Here is a 21,625-nt window from a genome sequence, read left to right on the forward strand (position 1 = left end):
GTAAGGATAGAAAATAATTATCCATCCTCCAGCTTATACCCTTAGTAACCACCTGTCCCAGACCTAAGGATGCAAGTGCAACACTGGACATTTGCTTTCTGGAGTCCTTGGGTGATATTCTAAAACTGAGCCAACCTTTATGTGTGAGCAGTCTCATTGCTTCTTTTTCTTCCCCAGGTTTATTGAGATATAACTGACATATAACATTGTGTAAGTTTAATGATGATTTGACACACTTACATATTGCAAAATGTTTGCCACAAAGACATTAGTGAACACCTCCTTTACCTCACATAATTATATTTTGTTATTGGTATAGTGAGAACATTAAAGCTCTACCCTCTTGCAGCATTCATGTGTATGGTACAGTGTTGTTAACTATAATGCCATGCTGTCCATTAGATCCCCAGAACTTACTGATCTTTTAATTGAAATCTGCTCCCTTTGACCAACATTCCTCATTTTTCAGCCCTGCTCAGTCTCTTGCAACCACCATTCTACTTTCTGCTACTTTGAGTTCAGTGTTTTTAGATTCTACATATAAATGAGATCACACAGTATTTGTCTTTCTCTGTCTTACTTCTTTCACTTAGCATAATGCCCTCAAGTTCCATCCATGTTGTCACAGATAGCAGGATGTCCTTCTTTTTATGGCTTTTTAAAAAAATGTCCTTCATTTTACATAAATACCTCATTTCATCTTCTTTATCTATTCATCATTGTACGCTTAGGTTGTTTTCTTGTCTTAGCTCTTGTGAGATATATTGTGATTAACAGGGGAGCTCAGAGAGCTTGTTGAGATTGTGATTTCATCTTCTTCAGATATATACCTAGAAGTGGGATCACTGAATCATATGGTAATTCTATTTTTAATTTTTTGAGGAAATGCCATACTGTTTTCAATAAGAGCTACACCAATTTATATTTCCATCAACAGTCCCTGTTTTCCACATCCTTGACAGTATTTGTTACCTCTTTTTTTTTTTTTGATAATAACTATTTAATAGGTGTGAGGTGATAGCTCACTGTGGTTTTGATTTGCATTTCCCTGGTGATTAGATACTAAGTACTTTTCATGTACGTGTGAACCATTTGTATGTCTTACTTGAAAAAATGTCTGTTTACATCCTCTGCCAATTTTTAAGTTGGATTGTCTGTGTTTTTGCTATTGAGTTGAATAAGTTCCTTATGTATTTTGAATATTAACCCCTTATCAGATATATGATTTGCAAATATTTCCTCCTATTCTGTAGATTGCTTTTCATTTTGCTGATTATTTCTTTTGCTATGGAGGAGATTTTTTAATTTGAGATAGTCCCACTTGCTGATTTTTACTTTCATTGCTTGCTCTTTGGTGTCATCCAAAAAAATCACCCAACACCAATGTCAAGTAGTTCTTTTTCCTTTGTTTTCTTCTAGAAGTTTTCTGGTTTTAGTTCTTATTTTAAGCCCTTATTCCATTTCCAGTTAATGTTTGTGAGTGTGCATGAGATAGGGGTCCCGTTTCATTATTTTGCATGTGGATGTCCAGTCTTTCAAGCACCATTTATCGAAGAGCATATCCTTTGGCCATTGTTTTTTTTTGGGGGGGGTCGGGGGGACTCCATTGTCAAATATTAGTTGACGATATTTCCATGAGCTTATTTCTGGGCTCTAGATTGTGCTCCACTGGTCTTTGTTTCTGTTTTTATTCTAATACCATACTGTTATGGTATGTTATGGATGTTCTGTGTATTATGTATACTACATTTTAGGTCCATTTGGTTTAAAGTACAGTTCAAGCCCAGTTGGTTTTCTGTCTGAATGATCTATTCACTGTTGAAAGTAGAATATTGAAGTCCCATACTGTTACTATATCGCTGTTTGTCATTCACTTGTGATCTGTTAGTATTTGTTTATAATTTTTTAGGTGCTTGAGTGTCTTTGCCTCTAGTCATCTATTTTCCGGGGCTAGCAACTCGGTAGAAGTAAATGAGGGACTGAATGGCATGAGAGATGAGCTCCTTGTGTTTTTTTCCGTTAATGGAGACAAGGAAGAGAGGGAGTGGGAAATGTCTAGCACAGGAGAAATAGATGAAAAACAGCCATTTTATAGTATAATGAAAGATGGAATAATTAAACCTTCATCATAACTAACAGGAAAATAAAATTGCCATAAAGAAATTTTTTAAGATTTCATTTATTTATTTATTTATTTGAGAGGGAAAGAGAGAGAACAAGCAAGTGAGAGAACAAGAGCAAGGGGGAGGATAGAAGGAGGCTCCCTGCTGAACAGGGAGCCCGATGTGGGACTTGATCCCAGGACCTTGGGATCATGATCTGAGCAGAAGACAGACGCTTAACCAACTGAGCCACCCAAGTGGCCCGTGGCCATAAAGTATTAACATCTAGTAATTTACTATTGTCATCCTAACTCTGGACGAGTTTCTTATTTCTTAAATTGCAGTGATAGCACTGAGAGTAAAAGGAGTATTAGTTTTTACAAGCTTATTTGAAATAGTTCCTAGCAATAGTAACAGCCTTTGTCTTCCTGGGAGTGGTGAGAGTTTATTAACAACCAACCTATGGGCCAAACATTTAAAAAACTAGTGATTTAAGTAGTTAGTTGATTGGGAAATCTTGATCACCTGACATTTGGTGGTGACGAAGGGAAAGCAGATGCAGCTCTAGCTGGTGAATTCACATGCCTGAGGCTCCAGGTGGTGGGCACATGGACTTTTATAGTAGCAAATAACCTTGGATGAGAGAAGAACAAAAATTCTAGAAATGGGAAGCTTCGAGCATGGCAAGGTGGCGTATTTTTAGATTGGGGTTAACAAACTACTTTTCAATCTGAAATCTTCGGGAATGGGCCATTTCCTGTTTCTGCAAATACCAAATGAAAAGCCACGCCAGTGTTCTTGGATTTATAGATCCAAATTACCAGATTGAAAGGATGCTTGCGCTCTTTAAGCGAAGTAGCGGCCCCTGCATGCCGAGTGTCTGTGGCACTATGACCTCAGTGACCTCTCTTCTCTATTGTGGAATGTAGGTGATAAGAATGGAGGTGAGCCCGATGACGCTGAACTGGTAAGGCTCAGTAAGAGGCTGGTGGAGAACGCGGTGCTCAAGGCTGTCCAGCAGTATCTGGAAGAAACACAGAACAAAAGCAAGCCAGGGGACGGGAGCTCTGTGAAAACTCGAGAGGCTGACAGGAATGGCACCGACAGTGACAACAACAGGAAATGAGAGCCCAATGCAGGCAGGCCCCGCGGCTCCGTGAGAAGCGTCCCGCTCCCCTCTGCTGAGTCAATGGATTAATTTGCATTGTGCGGTTTCAGTGTCTCTTGTCCAATCCGTGGAGATTGCCTATGACTTTCATGATCAATATGTTCGCATTTCTGAAACACAACAGAAGAGAAGTGGAGTGCTGGGACTAGCAGAGGAAATTAACTTCCAGAAGAATGGCCCAGGTTTCACTTGCCTTCCGCCATGGCCGAGGGAGAGGGAACTTGGGGTTATGCCTCGTGGACTCAAATCAGAGGCCATGGAAGGGACCTGGCCGTCACTGGAATACTGCCATTTATATTGCTTAACAGGGCACTTGACCACTTTATCTGAGACCAAAACACACACACAGCTAACAAGTGCTAAGTGTAAAACAATCACTGTTGAATTCGTTGTCCGTGCTGTTGGTCCATAATGTCTCACGTCTGTCGTCCGTCTGCTGTTGCTATGCAGTGATTTTTATTTACAGTAAATCGGTTTCACGCAAATGATATATTTTTGGCAAAATGCAGCCTTTTCTACGAAACGTGGGCAACATCTAAAGGTTTCTTTTAACCTTCTTTTGATAAGTCAGTGTGCCACATTTCATATTTTTCACTGGCATTTGTTTGTAAAATGTATTATATAATTTTTTTTTTCCCTAGGCAAGAAACCTATTGGACTCCGGGACTTAATTAATGAAGCTTTGCACCGAGAAAGGATGAGTCTGAAGTCCAAAGTGAAACAGATAAAGGAACTTTTGTTAAAGCCTGAGACTCAGGCCAGGATTAGGAGGGAGCTTTTTGAAGGAAGATCTGTTAACAACAGTAATCAAGGAAACCAGGTTGATTTCAGTGCAAATTTGGCATAAGCTCTGCATTGCTCTCATGGTACCCTAGTCAATGAAATGTTGTGAGGTTATTTCATAGCTCTTTGGTAAATACCAAAGAAGTGTCCTGATAGTGTCTACACAACAGGAAACCAACATTTGGTAAGGAATTAACAATTTCTTGCCAAAGAAAACGGATTAAGCTTGGTTATTTTTAAAGCTAAACTTGTGTTTTAACATGTTTCTTTCTGTAATATCGAGTTATTTTATAGAAAGGACTTAATTAGCTGTCGTGAGATGTTCCTTGGGTTCTCACAGATAACACATACAGACTGTGAAAAATCATTTACATAAAAAAATACTGTACTTTAAGGGTCACTTGCCTTCTGTTGATGTGATTTTTTGTCGTTATTAAATCAGAAGTAGTAATTGTCCACACAAGTCTATACCTAGTGTAACTTTTAATGGGAATTAGAATGTTTATTGAACACACTAGTACTTGAATGAACATTTCTAAGTGTAATTATTATAACTGGTTAAGAATGTTTTATAATATCCATATGTATTATTTTTCAATGATCAAAATGTAGTTTGCTTTTTCATTTCTTAATGAATAAATGTTTGGGATTTTTATTTTCTACTCTTCTGAAGATAAGCCCTAGGACTTACTGTATCCCTTATAATCTGAATTTGTTTGCACTGGTTCATTTTTAAAGACAATTCTTGAAAAATTTCCCCCCATATGAAAATCTTGGTAACAGCTTTTTCTATAGTCATTGCAAAATTGTTGCTACTAAGACATCACAGTGGAGGGGAAATTGGAGATCAAATATGTAATCATTTCAAATGTAAAATCCAGTTCACTCATGGATTTTAGCTATTTTTTCACTGGGTAAATTCGACATTTATTTATAAATGACTTTATGCATTTTCATGCCTCTTAATAAATGTATGGTTTTCCCTTGTTGCCTCTCACTCTTTTCCTCCTTCTTGGAAGTTGTTGGCTTTGTGCTGGTAGAAGGAAGTCATAAACAGGCGCTTCGGTGGTTGTAGTGTTTCTTTATCTTTATTTATGCCCTTCTCCTTCATGCTCAGATAGCAGTTGCCGGAACACCTTCAACTTCAGATTTTTAAAATCACCTCAAGTCAGTCAGCTTCACAGAGAATTAACAACAGAATGTTGAATGCAAAGAAAATCTAAATAGCATCCCACAAACTGCTAATTACGTGTCAGTGAAGTGACAGCAGGAGCAAAGATGAAAGGAGTGGATCCTTCCCCACGTAAGACAGCGAGCTGCTTTCCATGAAATCCCTTGGTGGTAGAGGGCTCTCCTGCTCGAAGACAGCTTCCTTAAATAAACCTGTAAGATGGGAAGCAAAGATATTTTGGGGCTTGCTTTGTTTTTCAAATGAAGATACGGACTTGAGGAGACTGAGTGTCTAATTTCAAGGCCACTGTGAGCGACCGGGGCCCCATCTCAATGTCCCAGGGCTATTTTCACTGTCCCCTAGTCCAGGGTTAACAGGATTTCAAGATAAATAGCTCTTCTCAGTCTCTATCCATAAAGATCTTTATTCTAAAGGAGCTGTTCCAATCTTTCCAAACAATTTGAAAGACTGAAAGAGTGTCCTTTTTTGCCATCTGCGGTCACAGGTCTTGAGTTAAGAATCATAGCTTCCATTGGTTCCACGCCTGTGTGCTGGATGATTCAGGCCCATTGTGACATTTCTTCCCTTTGGTGACCCTGCTAGGAAGTTGCTAGGAGTGTCTGACAGATTATGAAACTGCGTTAACTGGGGCCATAAATGCTGACATGGCCATAAAGCTAAATGGCTCTTTATAAAGCTAATAAAAGGCAGGGGTGAACTTAAACTTGGGTCTTCTACTTCAAAGCCATGGTCTTTCCACAATGCAACACTTCCTCTCTCTCTCTACCAAGTGTAGTACATTTCATGAGTTAAAGATAGGTAACAAAGGGGGTCACTTTCTTTTGACCAAGCCAGCTCCCTCGCAGCCCTGAAGTTCCATGAGTTTTATGAGAGACTGTCAGCCAATAGGATGGAACTTAGGAAGGAGCTGGCAGGGGTGGGGTGGGGGTGGGGTAGAGGGAAACTCAGGTACTTAATTTAGGGATTAAAGATTCTAATCCTTAGCAATGAAATCTTCATTTAAGCACGTTTACAAAAATAATGAGAAATACACAATAAAACATGTTTTCTTGCTAGATCCATTCTTAAAAAACCAAGTAAGAATTTGTAAAAATCTAAGTTTGGAATCTGAAATATTCAAAACAACCTCTTCCCCACTAATCAGAGTCCTAGAACAACCGCTTGTTGGGTCACATCACGAGAGTATGTTGTCCTAAAATGGTAGTAGTCGGTCTTGGTTTGGTCCAGGAAGTGCACTGTGGCTTCTAGACCTTCCACCACCGAAAAGTGATCTTTGATTGATTGATTGATTGATTGATGTAAACTCCACACCCAACATGGAGCCCAGTGCAGGGCTTGAACTCACAACCCTGAGACCAGGACCTGAGCTGAAATTAAGAGTTGGATGCTTTACATTCTGTTCTATTTGTGGTAGTTCTCATCTTGAGGTGGGGAAACTGCTATGGTACATACCCACATTTATGACAAAATTCCAGCATGTTTCAGTCACTGGAAAAATAGTAGATCCTATGTGAATATTTTAAGGGATGTTAAAAAGTAATATTTTCAATAGTAGAACAAGATTCTACCAGCTTTGAATTTGGTCCTATTTGTAGAATCATATTTTATTAATCTACTTTTCAGTCTAGACTGACTAGAGCCATTGAGATATACTAGATTTATAGAGAGAGCATACTTAAGATACAAACTGTTCACTCAGAATCCCAAATGCGTCTCCCCCCGCTATTCCAGCAGCCAGATGTCCTCCTAAAGAGGTAAACAAAGCAGTTTTAACTTCATATTCTAGATACCACTTCAGACTTATGACCAATAAGATATGTTTGTACTCCTGCACTCAGTCACAGATACATAAACCAGCTACCACATTATGTGACAAATTAAGATTTATTTCATTATATAGTTAAAGACAACAAACCTGTACTACATCCAAACAGAACTTGAATAGATACTCTGTTGTCAGCTATTCATCATGTTCAAAAACCCTTTTATAATTTTTTTTTGAACAAAATTCAGATGCGTTTCTGAATTCCAATTTTTCTCAGGTAAAGAGAAACCATATAAAAAATAAAATTGACCCAGTTTACTTAAAAAAAAAAAATAGTTTCCAAGTCCCTGCATGGATTTGATAGATGCACACATCCTAACAAGACAAAGGCTTGGATTATTTCATTCACACTAAAAATGAATATTAAAGAAATTCATTTTGAGTCAGCAAATTTAAAATTCTGATACAGCACTTTCTTCCCCTGGATCCCTGTTCTGGGAGTAAAAAGGTAATGTGAGAGCTGAAGGAAGGTGTTCTTATCATCACCCGTGCAATCCCCTCAAAACTACTTATCTGCGCCTGTTAAGCGCAACTGAGAAATTTAAGCAGTTTGGGATGATTTTAAAACGTAAACTGCAGTAGTTATTCCTCTTTATAGTCTATCATTAGTCACTTATTGGAAGGCCATTAAGTTCTGTTACAGCACAAAGTTAGGAATAATACAACTAAGCAATCAATTCACATCTTCCAGTAACTTCAGTTGCTTTCCCTTTTGTGGTTCAAATTATTTCTGAAAAGCCACTATCTGACGACGCGGTCCAGGATGTTTATGTTCTGCGGTATCCTCTGACCCACCTGCTTGCGGTCCTGTCAGCTTAAGCAACTCTACGGCATCCGGGGATCTCAATCTTAAGTAATCTCGCAGTGACCTGGCCCGACTCTTCAACGACTCCCCACACCTCCCGCCAACAACCACATGGGCGAAAGCTGCTATGACAATGGCTTCGAATCACAGCACACTGCCCCTTTCTCTGCTTATTCTTTTTTTTTTTTTTTTACAATTTTTATTTTTATTTTTTATAAACATATATTTTTATCCCCAGGGATACAGGTCTGTGAATCGCCAGGTTTACACACTTCACAGCACTCACCATCGCACAGACCCTCCCCAATGTCCATAACCCCACCCCCCCCTCCAAACCCCCCTCCCCCCCATCAACCCTCAGTTTGTTTTGTGAGATTAAGAATCACTTATGGTGGGGCGCCTGGGTGGCTCAGCGGGTTAAAGCCTCTGCCTTCGGCTCAGGTCATGATCCCAGGGTCCTGGGATCGAGCCCCACATCAGGCTCTCTGCTCAGCAGGGAGCCTGCTTCCCTTCCTCTCTCTGCCTGCCTCTCTGCCTGCCTGTGATCTCTGTCTGTCAAATAAATAAATAAAATCTTTAAAAAAAAAAAAAAAAAGAATCACTTACGGTTTGTCTCCCTCCCAATCCCATCTTGTTTCATTTACTCTTCTCCTACCCCCTTAGCCCCCCGTGTTGCATCTCCTCTCCCTCATATCAGGGAGATCATATGATAGTTGTCTTTCTCCGATTGACTTATTTCGCTAAGCATGATACCCTCTAGTTCCATCCACGTCGTCGCAAATGGCAAGATTTCATTTCTTCTGATGGCTGCGTAGTATTCCATTGTGTATATATACCACATCTTCTTTATCCATTCGTCTGTTGATGGACATCTAGGTTCTTTCCATAGTTTGGCTATCGTAGACATTGCTGCTATAAACATTTGGGTGCACGTGCCCCTTCGGATCACTACGTTTGTATCTTTAGGGTAAATACCCAGCAGTGCAATTGCTGGGTCATAGGGTAGTTCTATTTTCAACACTTTGAGGAACCTCCATGCTGTTTTCCAGAGTGGTTGCACCAGCTTGCATTCCCACCAACAGTGTTGGGATTTAGTCAGAATTTTAGCCATTCTGACTGGTGTGAGGTGATATCTATTTCATTGTGGTTTTGATTTGTATTTCCCTGATGCCAAGTGATATGGAGCACTTTTTCATGTGTCTGTTGGCCATCTGGATGTCTTCTTTGCAGAAATGTCTGTTCATGTCCTCTGCCCATTTCTTGATTGGATTATTTGTTCTTTGGGTGTTGAGTTTGCTAAGTTCTTTATAGGCTTTGGACACTAGCCCTTTATCCGATATGTTATTTGCAAATATCTTCTCCCATTCTGTCAGTTGTCTTTTGGTTTTGTTAACTGTTTCCTTTGCTGTGCAAAAGCTTTTGATCTTGATAAAATCCCAATAGTTCATTTTTGCCCTTGCTTCCCTTGCCTTTGGCGATGTTCCTAGGAAGATGTTGCTGCGGCTGAGGTCGAAGAGGTTGCTGCCTGTGTTCTCCTCAAGGATTTTGATGGATTCCTTTCTCACATTAAGGTCCTTCATCCATTTTGAGTCTATTTTTGTGTGTGGTGTAAGGAAATGATCCAATTTCATTTTTCTGCATGTGGCTGTCCAATTTTCCCAACACCATTTATTGAAGAGGCTGTCTTTTTTCCATTGGACATTCTTTCTTGCTTTGTCGAAGATTAGTTGACTGTAGAGTTGAGGGTCTATTTCTGGGCTCTCTATTCTGTTCCATTGATCTATGTGTCTGTTTTTGTGCCAGTACCATGCTGTCTTGATGATGACAGCTTTGTAATAGAGCTTGAAGTCCGGAATTGTGATGCCACCTACTTTGGCTTTCTTTTTCAATATTCCTTTGGCTATTCGAGGTCTTTTCTGGTTCCATATAAGTTTTAGGATTATTTGTTCCATTTCTTTGAAAAAAATGGATGGTACTTTGATAGGAATTGCATTAAATGTGTAGATAGCTTTAGGTAGCATAGACATTTTCACAATATGTATTCTTCCAATCCAGGATCATGGAACATTTTTCCATTTCTTTGTGTCTTCCTCAATTTCTTTCATGAGTACTTTATAGTTTTCTGTGTATAGATTCTTAGCCTCTTCGGTTAGGTTTCTGCTTATTCTTTAAACCCCGTAGATGGTAACTTATCCATAATTTTAAAAAATCTTTTCTTTTTTCTTTTGTCTTTTTTTGGTAAATGCTTGTGTGGGATCTATAAAGCTGTAGGTGGTGAGAGGACAAAGAGTAAGTCTCGGAGCTGGACAGGAATTACAGTGCCCAGAAAGGAAACATAAGTGATATGTATGCACCACTCCAGAAACTATCTGATATGATAATTGAGGCAGAGAAAATAGAATGAATATGGAACAGTGGAGAGAAACTAAGTATATCTTTTTAAGACTCTGGAAGGCAAATTTGGAAGCTATTTTTGTCAGGTTCATGCTTGAGAAATATCCTTATGGCAGGGCATGTGATAAGGGCTTTGAACAATTTCATGGAAGTGTGTCACAGTGATTTCCCAGCCTCTTCCCCAACCCCCCCACCCCAGCCTCTTTTGAACACCTTCCTATTTAGGGGGCACTTCCTACCTTATGAGTCCTGTTTCCCCAGGGAAGAGGGGCTGAGGTAGAGGCTAGGAACTCACCTTTTCGGCCTTCTTTGTAACTGGGGTTCAGACCTGAGCTGACCTGCACCGATGACCCTGGGCTCCACCAAGCAAGAGGTTGACTCTGCATTGAATCATCCCATTCTGGAAAGGATGGTAGGGGGACATCCAGCTCTTAGAAACAGTCGTGGCAAAGATGCCCTCCTAAGACTCTGGGGGGGTACACAGTGGCAGAGGGTAGTGGCCACGGGGTTGCCCCGGAGCAGTTAGCAGTGTAATGGAGACTTTTTCCGGGTGTTTGGCCACCCAGCCTAATTCTCTGGACCTTCTGAGGATGCTGTGAGCTACTGAATATCTTTTGCTATCGAGTTCCATTTCCACTTAAGCTAGCTAAAGTTGGTTCTGTTGCTTGCAACTAAAAATCCTACTTAAAACCAGGTATACTCCATGGAATCAGTGTTTTGATACAAAGCACAAATGGCATTTTGAATTGGACACTTCTCTGTGGGATGGTCCTGGGCATGGTAGGAAGGTGCCATTCCTGGCTCCCAGGCAGTAAATATTAGCAGGCTTTAGTTATTGTGACAATGGAATATGCCCCATACATTTCCCAAATCCTCTCCAAATGGGGGCAACATCTGTGAGTGCTCTCCTAGTAGCAAGAAAGAGTCAGGTTTCCTTTTCATGCCCATTCTTTCAACAAGGAATTTAAAGAGGACATGCTCACAGGGACTCTGCCCACACTTTATCAGATATCTGGATAGAAACAGAAAAATAAAACCACCTGCACATTTTATGCAACATGGATCAAAAGGCCTAGTTGCTGTACATGGAAAATGGCAGAAAGGATCAATTGTGATGGCAGTGGTGTCATAAATTTTAATGGTTTATATAATTTGGAGGCAGACTTAAAATTCTAAAACGGTATCACGTGATAGGTAATACAATAATAGAGCTATTTCCTATTCATTTCATAACAACATAAACATTTTACATTGTGTGCTTAAGAGAAAAATTTTATAATAAACAGACGTAGGGACATTTTAATATAATAAATTAGAGATATGTTAGAAGTTAGAGAAAAGCTTTAATATATGAAAAGTATTAATTTTCTCTGGGAGGATGCTGGGAAGATTTCAGCCTTAGAAATGGGAAAAAGCTATTTCTGGGGGCTCCACTGAAACCCAGAGGTGGCTTCCTGAGTCAAATAACATGCACGGAGAAGGTGCTGGCCAGCAGAAGTGGGAGGCTGAGGAAAGAGAATGGGCCCACTCAGAGCAGACCCGTATCTGCTGGGTCAAGGGAGTGTGTCTAGCAGGAACCCCCAGGAGCCCACAAAGAAAAAGGAAACTTCCTTTACATTTTCTCCCTCATGGATGCCTGTGAGAACCAAGTGTCAGGTCCTGAGAGCATGAAGTCACTTGGCCAAGGACGTAGTGTTGCTTCCCCTCATGTCCCCTCTGGGCCTGAGCTACCACCTTGGGAGGGAAAGGGTGGTGAGGGAGGACAGTGCAGGGCAGGAGGACCATCGCCCTTACCACTGCAAGCTCTTGGTCCCAAGGAGCTTGAGGAGGGGCAGGTAAATTGTCTCCCCCCCACCCCCGGGCACTCACAGAACTGCACGGGCAAAGAGAGACCAAGATAGCGTATGCTACTTCAAGTTGCTGGTGGAATACATATTACACAAAAGAGGAAACACAAAATCCAAAGGCCTGCCAGAATTGTGTCCTGGTGAAGGAGAAGATTACCTGCACCAAATAAAGCTTAAAGGGGTGGGGGAAACAAAAACAAAGCTGTATTTGGCTCATGTCACAAGTCCTGTTTGCTCAACGAACTGGTCACAGCAAGATGGCTGCATCAGACTCCCATCACCTCTGCCTGTGCCCCAGGACAGCGTCCACCCTGGGAATGGTGGGGGGAGGCCTGTCTGTTGTGGAGGGAGCAGCTGGGCTTGTGTCCTCCGTTCCTTCCCCATGTTACTCCGGACAGTTGGTTGGGTGAGGCTGGGCCCCTTCCCACATCTGAGTTTGGGGAATCTGAGAGTAGGGCACTTCTCTGCATCTTTTCTGATGGGGATGCCAGAGAGGTGACCAGCTTAGGACAGAAATGCCCCTTCTGCAGCTGTCCTGGAGGTCATCCGTAAGAGTAGAAATGGTGTCGGGGCTTGTTTGGGCCAGAGGAAGCACAAGAGAGCACCTGCCTCCAATTCATGATGAATTTTCTGAGGACTTGGGGTGCCATGAGAGATCCTCCTCTAGCCCAGAATGGGAAACAACCATAGTTCACAGAAAAAGTTACAAATGGGCAAAACCACGTATCATATACAAGGATATGGACCTCACCAATAATTAAATAAAACAAAACAATAATGAGGTACCTTTTTAAAACCTATCAGTGCATAGAGAGTTAAGTAAAGGTTTAAAAGTTTGTTAATATACGAAGTTGGTGAAGTTGCGTGAATCAGAAACTCTTGAATCATTTTGGTAGGAATAGGAACAGGTATAACATTTTGGGAGGACAGTTTGGTGAAATTGATGGAGACAGATAAACTGAAAATGTTAACCCAGACATTAGTTCCACTGCAAAAATTTTTCTAAAATTATATTTGCATGTTTTTGTAAAAATACAAGCGCAAGGATGTTCATTACACCATAGCTTATGATGGCAACCACGGTGGGGGGGGGAAGAAGGTAACTGAAATTCAATTATAAAGATCAGTATGTACATCAAGCAAAATGCAAAGCACAAGAAAATACCAATAATATGCTCCTCTTCGGGAAAGCTCTGGAAGGATACCCAAGAAATTATTGAAGATGCTTCCTTTGGAGATTTTGACTGAGGGTCTGGAAGAACATTGGGATTTACTTTCCATCAGGGTACACTGGGAAATGTAAGCAACTCTTAGACCAAGGGACTTAACTCATGTCAGGGAGTAGGAAACTGGAAGATGGAATTCAGAACAGCAAAGCCTTCAAGAAAAGTTCAGTCTTTAATGTAGGAAATAATTGGAGTCACCTGCTGGACAAGGACAAGAGAGCAGGGGATGGAGGGCAAAGGAGGAGAGGTAGGAGTACAGCTTTCTCAAGGGTAGACATACAGCTATTAAGCCAGTAATGATAAATGTCCCGAGATCCTTAGTGACAGACCCTATGTTACACCACGAGAGGGAAGTTTCTTCTCCCAAGGTCTACCTCAGGGATTTGCTACTAGTATAGGATTTGAAGGACTGGGCTTATAAATGGAAGAGATGGCACGGACACTCCTGTTTCCAGAACACAGCAACACAGAAAATGCTCACCCAAGGAAGGGTTTTTGGGTGGAGGCCCTAGAAAAAGCGTGGACATCTGAAGCTACAATCACCTGATTCTGATGCTGGATTTGAAGGCAATAGGGCAATGGACCAGAGGAGGGTTCTTTAGCAACTTGTACATGACAGAGCGGGTGAGGAAACCAGACAACAAGGACAGGAGCCATACACGATAGTCTTCTTTGAACTCTATGTTCATAGCATCATTTTTTTTTTTTTAACTTGAAAAGCTGATTTTATTTTTTTCCAACTTTTTTGAGGAATAATGAACAAATGTAATTGTTTATATTTAAAAGCGCATGATGTGGTGATTTGATATGCATATGCGACGCGGAGTGATTACCAAAGTCAAGATAATTAGCATACACCTCATGTAACTCTGTGTGTGTGTGTGAGTGAGACGGTGGTAAGATCTGTTCTGAACAAATCTCAAGTGTACAGGGCTGTAGTCTGAGCTACAGTCACCACACTGCGCATTAGATCCTCAGAATGTGTTCCTCTTACAGCTCCAAGTCTGTACCTTTGACCAACATCTTCCCATCCCCCACCACCAACCCCCTCAACCACCATTCTGTTCTTCATTTTAATGACATTGGCCTTTAAAAACAACAGATCCCGCATGTAAGTGATAACACAGTGTTTGTCTTTCCCATTTCACTTAGCATAACGAACCTCCAGGCTCCTATGTCCTGGCATCATTGATCCCCAGTTACAGAGCAAACCACTTACCCAAAATGTGCAACTAGTAAAATTTTCTTACAGTTTCTGGTTATTCTTTTAAAGAAGGAAGATGGGCGCCTGGATGGCTCAGTGGGTTAAGCCTCTACCTTCGGCTCAGGTCGTGATCTCAGGGTTCTGGGATAGAGCCCGGCATTGAGCTCTCTGCTCAGCGGGGAGCCTACTTCCCTCCATCTCTGCCTGCCTCTCTGCCTACTTGTGATCTCTCTGTCAAATAAATAAATAAAATCTTAAAAAAAAAAAAAAAGAAGGAAGGAGGGTAGGAAACATTAAGAGAATTTGTGGAGAGGCACGCCTTGATGGTGTAACAAGAACATCCTGTTCTTGATTTATCTCGTTAGTTATGTATTTTGCTACTTGTGTATTTAAGAATAATGCCCAGAGGGGCGCCTGGATGGCTGAGTCGCTGGACATCTGCCGTGGGCTTGGGTCATGGTCTCAGAGTCCTGGGATCGAGGCCCTGTCGGGCTCCCTGCTCATCGGGAAGCCTTTTTCTCCCTCTCCCACTCCCTCTGCTTGTGTTCCCTCTCTTGCTGTGTCCCTCTCTGTCAAACAAATGAATAAAATCTTTAAAAAAAAATAACAATGTCCAGAGCTAGAGACACAAAGCGAAAGTGAGGGAAATGGGAGAAGTGGGTGCTTCAAACCCACAATCAATTACTCCATTTTGAGTTGTATCACTTAGGCAGGCAGCTTAGAACACTTAGGTGACACGAAGTAACCATGTTGTAATGATGTTGGAGATAAGAATGCTGTAATAATGTTTTAATGATGCTCAAATAAGAAGGCTATAATGGCACTGATTAAGACTGCAGATGAGATGCTGAAAACCCAGCATCATTATAACAAGGAGAGACTCATTGTTGGGTGGTACAGAATAAGCACTCAAGTAATTTCTAAACCAATTCAAACATTTCTGTGCAGCAAAGTTCTTTTCTTTTTTTGGTGTACAGTTTTATGAGTTTTTATGCATGCATGGATTCTTATAACCACCACCACGGGCAAGATCCAGAAAAATGTTCATATCTTGAAGAATACCTTTAAGCTGCCCTTTTGTATTCAGACCCTCCCTCCACCCTGAGCCCCAGGCACCACTTATCTGTTCCCTGTTCCTACATTTTTGTCTTTTCCAAAATGTGACATAAATGGAATGATACAGTATGTATCCATCTGAGGCTGAGTTTTTTCACTTAACATAATACATATGTAATTTAAAAAAAAATTTTAAAAGAATGTTTATCTTTGCTGAAGACAAGGTAAAGGACTACAAGAGAGACTCAAGTTACTGTATGGCTTACATGGATGGTATCTTGACATCTTAAAAAAAATGGAGAAGTCACTCAGTGCAGACTGTTTTCCTTCATCTATAACAAGAGCTTCATCTATTTAAAGCATATGTATTCTGATTTGCCTTTCCTATTTTGGGCATGCTCAAATATATGTCCTCTAGAGGCATAGTGGCAGAAAACTCACCTCCCTCCAGACTTCCCTTAGTCTCTGCAGGTCAACACCCAGATACTCAGCTTTTAATTAAATTTTTTAGTTAGTTGGACACTTGATCCTATTCTGTTGCCGGCAAGATAATCCTTTGCAGCAGATTTCCTTGTTCCCTGGAAAACTGCTGACCTTCCAAGCTGTCATAGGTTTATTCAGCACAGGCTGTGCCTCCGAGCACAATTATAGGCAACACAGAAATGAGTTGGAGCTGTAAGAGGTGAGAAGGGCCAAAGCTTGCATTTTATGGCCTGAGGGGTGTTTCCAGCTTCCATCAATGTGCTCCCATTCCATTATAAGCAATACATTCTTTCTGCTGCTGAGTGCTGCTTTTTCATATGATGGGAACCGTTATTTAGGGAGGGAAATAATAATGTGCTTTGGAATTCCCATTGCAATGAACATATTTAACAGATACTGAATTTACTACCTGCTGAGTAGATAAAAACAGCAGCCTCCACTTCAGCTCTCCTCACACACACACACACACACACACACACACACACACACACGCACATACACACACAAACACACACATTCACACTCCTTTGTGTTGATGGGGAATGGTGGCTTTCAGGGAGCAGTCTACATTGCAAACTGGTTTGCTGTGGAGTTTGTAATGATACATTGCCATAAGGAAGCAGAGGGGCTGTGGGATGTCTAAGGTGGAGTAGAGCCTAGAGAATGGCTATATGAAAACTTGCCTTATTTCTTCATACGGTTAATATTGGCGATTTGAATTGATCTTTTCCAATGAGCTTGGTTCTGTACTTCCTAGGATTTTCTTTTAAAATGTGTTTTAGGGGCACCTGGGTGGCTCAGTGGGTTAAAGCCTCTGCCTTCGGCTCAGGTCATGATCTCAGGGTCCTGGGATCGAGCCCCACATCAGGTTCTCTGCTCAGTGGGGAGCCTGCTTCCTCCTCTCTCTCTCTGCCTGCCTCTCTGCTTACTTGTGATCTCTCTCTGTCAAATAAATAAATAAAATATTTAAAAAAATGTGTTTTAATTACAAGTGGATTTGTTTTCCATCTTAATTGTTGACTTAATTGTTTCCTTTGAGGTTCTCTGTTTATTTAAAACTTTGTTTAAATTAAGAAAATTTTGTGATCAAGAAACAGAGTTTAAAATTAGGATAAGTTTGTGATCAAGAAACAAAGTAGTTCAATAACAAAGCACAGCATCAAAATATTTCTATTTTTATCACCCCTGTTGTGCTGATCAGACCAGGAGACCCTTCACTGGTTTGTCTTTCACACTGGAGAAAGATAAAACACTGTAGCAGAGAGTAAAAATGAGTAGACCATTGTTTATACATACTTTATTGGGAAAATTGAAATTGACTCCGTTTCTTATGGCTGGGTTAGCCTCTTTTGAATTAAGGAATGTTATAATGAAAACTCTGTTTTGAACTGTATATGTTTGGCTGTCATCCAAACAGCAGTAAATGCTGCTTCTTTGTGCGCTCATTACACATTGAACATACTCATAATTATTGGCTTAATGAAGCTGTGTTCCCTTCAGGTGTCTTGGAGGACTTCCATGACAGGGACTTTTCCTTTGTACACATAAAATCTCAATAAATATTTTTGACTAAATACTTACGTATTGAGAATTATATTTTTTCCATTGTATCTGGACCTAAAAGACAACGTACTATGGCTTTGGAAATGAAAGTTTTTAGAGATCTAATATTCTGTAAAAAATTAGTCAGTCATTTTCCAGGTCATTTCTCCCTCTATTGTAAGAATATCCGAGAAGACTCATCAAATATTTTCTGCCTTAGGTGCTGTTTACTGCTATTCTTCTGCCAAGGAGCTGCCCAAATATCAGCTTCTGAAGCTTTATCATTCACTCCCTATGCTCTGCCATGTATGCCTCTGTTGCCTCTTCAGAAGAACACTGTCCAGACCAGAGTGGTGTTCTTTGCTCCATCCCAAAGGTGGAAACACTGAGATGACAGTGTGATACTGCTTTCTCTTCAGTCCTTACTGGATAAAACCATAATTATTCCTCACAGAAATGGAAAGTATTCCCCTCACCTCAATATTGTGGCACACTATATCATCTGGACTTTTAAACACATTGCCTAGTCTTACAATGTCATTCATGAAAAATGACTTCAAACTTCCACTCTTGGCCATGATGAAATATCAATGACCGGAGATAATTTCCCCCTACAAACAACTTGAAAACTAGACAAAATATATAACACAACTGTTTTTAGATTTTAGAAAACAAGCAAAATAATATGATCTTTGAGAGAAAAGAAACAAGTTCTACGTGTCTCAGCTTTTACCCAAAGGCAAATTCCAGACTGGGAAGGGAGCCCTCCCAAAACACAGGTGGCCTTACAGAGTTAAAGGTGGAGATCAGGGGGCGCCTGGGTGGCTCAGTGGGTTAAAGCCTCTGCTTTCGGCTCGGGTCATGATCCCAGGGTCCTGGGATCGAGCCCCGCATCGGGCTCTCTGCTCAGCAGGGAGCCTGCTTCCTCCCCTCTCTCTCTCCCCCCCTCTCCCTACTTTTGTGCTCTGTAAAAAAAAAAAAAAAAAAAAAAAAAAAAAAGGTGGAGATCAGTATTCAGGGAAGGTGTGATGCCTGGAAGTTGTGGATCAGAGTTCTGGGAAAGGGAAGCTACACATAAGAAGACTTGCAGGAATCTGTATGGGGGTCCTCTTGGATCTTTGCTAAATGTTAGGCCATGCATGTATAGCATGAAACTACAAGGCAAAGAAAGTCAAGTTTAGCTTGTTTTGTTACAAGCAAAACAATTCCCAGAGTTCACACAGGATAGGGAGATGTTTCAACTACCTAGGCAAAGTGAAAATTCCTCAGTGATCATCTGAGACATCTAATGGAGATCTCAGAGTGATGATGCCTTAGTAGTAGAGCTAAACTGTCTTTTGAATGAAGTTTAAAGTAGTACCATTTTAGCAAAGCTTAAAACAAAGCTTGTTTTTGTTTGATCCAAGGGATCAAACTACCCTACTAACTTTAGGACAAAAACCACTGATCTTTAATGGAAGGCAGCAAATTCCACAGATACTCAACACTTTATAAGGACAAAGTCCAGCATCCAATAAAACAAATCAAAACAAAAACAACAACAACAAAAAGGCACTACTCCATATCCAAAAACGCAGGAAATGTGACCCATGACAATGAGAAAAATTGTTAAGAGAAATAGACCTCCAAATGTTGAAATTAGTAGATAATATTGTTAGAGTAGGAATGATAAGTATATAAAGTACATAAGGGAAAACACAAACACCATAATGAGAAGAGAAGGAAAAGGTTAAAAACGGAACTTCCAGAGATCCAAAATAAAATATCTGAAATGAAACTTTCACTGGATAAGATTAAGAGCCAATCAGATATTGCAGAAGAAAAAATTAGTGATATTGAAGACATGGCAATAAAATTAGCCAAAATGAAATAGACAAAAAACATTGGGAAAAAAAAAACAAAAAACCCAGAGACTCAGTGACCTATGAGATGGTATCAAAGAGTTTGGCATACTTATAATTGGGATCCAAGAAGGTATTAGAGTTGCATGAGGGATTAAAAAAAAAATAGAAGACATAATGCCTAAAAAATTTCCAAATTTGATAAAAATTATAAATTTCCAAATTCAAGAAGCTCAATAAATCTAAATAAGGATAAATACCCACATATACACACTTTCACATACCCAATTCCATACTGACAAATCATATGTTTCTAAAAACTAGTTGTAAGAATGAGAGCAGACTTTGGGGCATGAACTGTATAAGCCCACCTTTAAAGTGCCAAAAGAAAATGATATTGACCCAGAATTATATAGCCAGCAAAAAATTCTCCAAAAATTAAAGTAAGAAGAAAATTTCTCTGAGACAAAATCTGAGAAAATTAGTTGCCTACACTTTCATTACAAGGAATGTTGAAGAAAATTTTTCAGTTGGAAGGAATATGATACTAATACATAAAATTTAATTTTTCCAGTTAAAAGGTGAGTATTCTTAAATTGGATAAAAAGCAAGACTCAATTGTATGCTATATAAAAGAAGTATACTTTAATTATGAAGATGTACATTAAAAGTAAACAGATGAGAAAATATATACCATGCAAATACTAAGTATAAGAAAGCTGGTGTGGATATGTTAATATCAGTAAAGTTGACTTCAGAAGGAAGACTGTCAGGGATAAATTGTGTCATTTCATAACAACAAAGGGGAAAATTAATTCATCCAGAAGACAAAACAATAATAAATATATATAAATCGAATAATGGAGATCCAAAATACATGAATCAAAAATGAAGAGGACTAAAGTAACACTGTCAACCAACTTGACCTAATTGACATTTATAGAATATTCCACTCAAATAAACATTCTTTCCAGAGAGGAATTAAGATAGAAATAAGAGAAAGACTTCTGGAAAATGTTTGAACATTTGGAAACTAAGCAACAAATGTGCAAATAATCCATGGATCAAAGAAGAAATTACAAGAGCAGTTATAAATTATTTCAAACAATGAAAATAAAAACAAAGCATATTAAAAATTGTGGATGGAGCTCAAGTAGTAATTAGAGGAAAATTTAGAGTTTTAAATGTTATTGTAGAGAAATAGAAGGTCTCAAATCAATGATCTAAACTTGTATCTCAAGAAGCCAGAAAAAAAGGGGAAAAATTAAATACAAAGTAAGTAGAAGGAAACAATAAAACAAGAACAGAAATCAGTGAGATAGAAAATAGAGAAATAATTTGGAATTTTTTTTAAAAAAACAACAAATCCTTATTCTATGAAAGAAAAACAATGAAATAAACAAGCCTTTTGGCAGACCGATCAAGAGAGTGTGTGTTAAAAAGCTAGAAGAGGGACGCCTGGGTGACTCAGTGGGTTAAGCAGCTGCCTTTGGCTCAGGTCATGATCCCAGCGTCCTGGGATCGAGTCCCGCATCGGGCTCCTTGCTCAGCAGGGAGCCTGCTTCTCCCTCTGCCTCTGCCTGCCATTCTGTCTGCCTGTGCTCGCTCTCTCTCCCTCTCTTTCTGACAAATAAATAAAATCTTAAAAAAAACAAAAACAAAAAAAACCAAAAAGCTAGAAGAACTAATAAATGAGCTTAGTGGGGTCATAGGATATAAGACCAATAGAAAATTGTAATTGCATCTTTGATATATTAGCAATGACAATTAGATACTAAAATTGTAAAGTATCATTTATTATAGCATTGCCAAACATGAAATACCTAGCAATAATTTTAATAAAATATGTATAAGGTCAGTATAGTGTAAACTACAAAACTGAGAGAAATTTAAAAAAAGTAATAAATGGAGAGATACACCATGTTAATGAATCAGAAGACTCATTGTTCAGATGTCAATTCTTCCCACATAGATCTACAGATTCAACACACTCTTTATAAAGTAGTGTTTGCTTTCACTTTAGGCAGGGGGAGTTTTCCCTTTGACCTAGTTCATCTGTGTGTTCTCATGAGCTGGAATGCCAGTATTGATCTCAGTCTCTGGAGTTTGTGCTGCATGTAGAACATGATATATTTTTTACTTATTCTTCCATTAAAT

The 21,625-nt window shown here is 39.7% G+C and overlaps 1 protein-coding gene across 3 annotated transcripts in view; it reads left to right on the plus strand.

The window, feature by feature from the left end:
• The window catches only part of LOC111147611 (A-kinase anchoring protein 7), a 143,517-nt gene extending 138,484 nt beyond the window's left edge, over nt 1-5,033 (plus strand). For 2 of the 3 annotated variants that reach the window (XM_022503767.1, XM_022503768.1), the window contains one exon: nt 3,032-3,907. In XM_022503767.1, the coding sequence (XP_022359475.1) occupies nt 3,032-3,228 (197 nt within the window). In that variant the 3' untranslated portion in view covers nt 3,229-3,907. The other variant, XM_022503766.1, reaches the window with a different exon arrangement.
• Nucleotides 5,034-21,625: the final 16,592 nt, after the last annotated feature.

The sequence above is a fragment of the Enhydra lutris genome, unplaced genomic scaffold (genome assembly GCF_002288905.1).
Source record: "Enhydra lutris kenyoni isolate GAN:26980312 unplaced genomic scaffold, ASM228890v2 scaffoldscaffold17, whole genome shotgun sequence".
Taxonomy (NCBI): domain Eukaryota; kingdom Metazoa; phylum Chordata; class Mammalia; order Carnivora; family Mustelidae; genus Enhydra; species Enhydra lutris.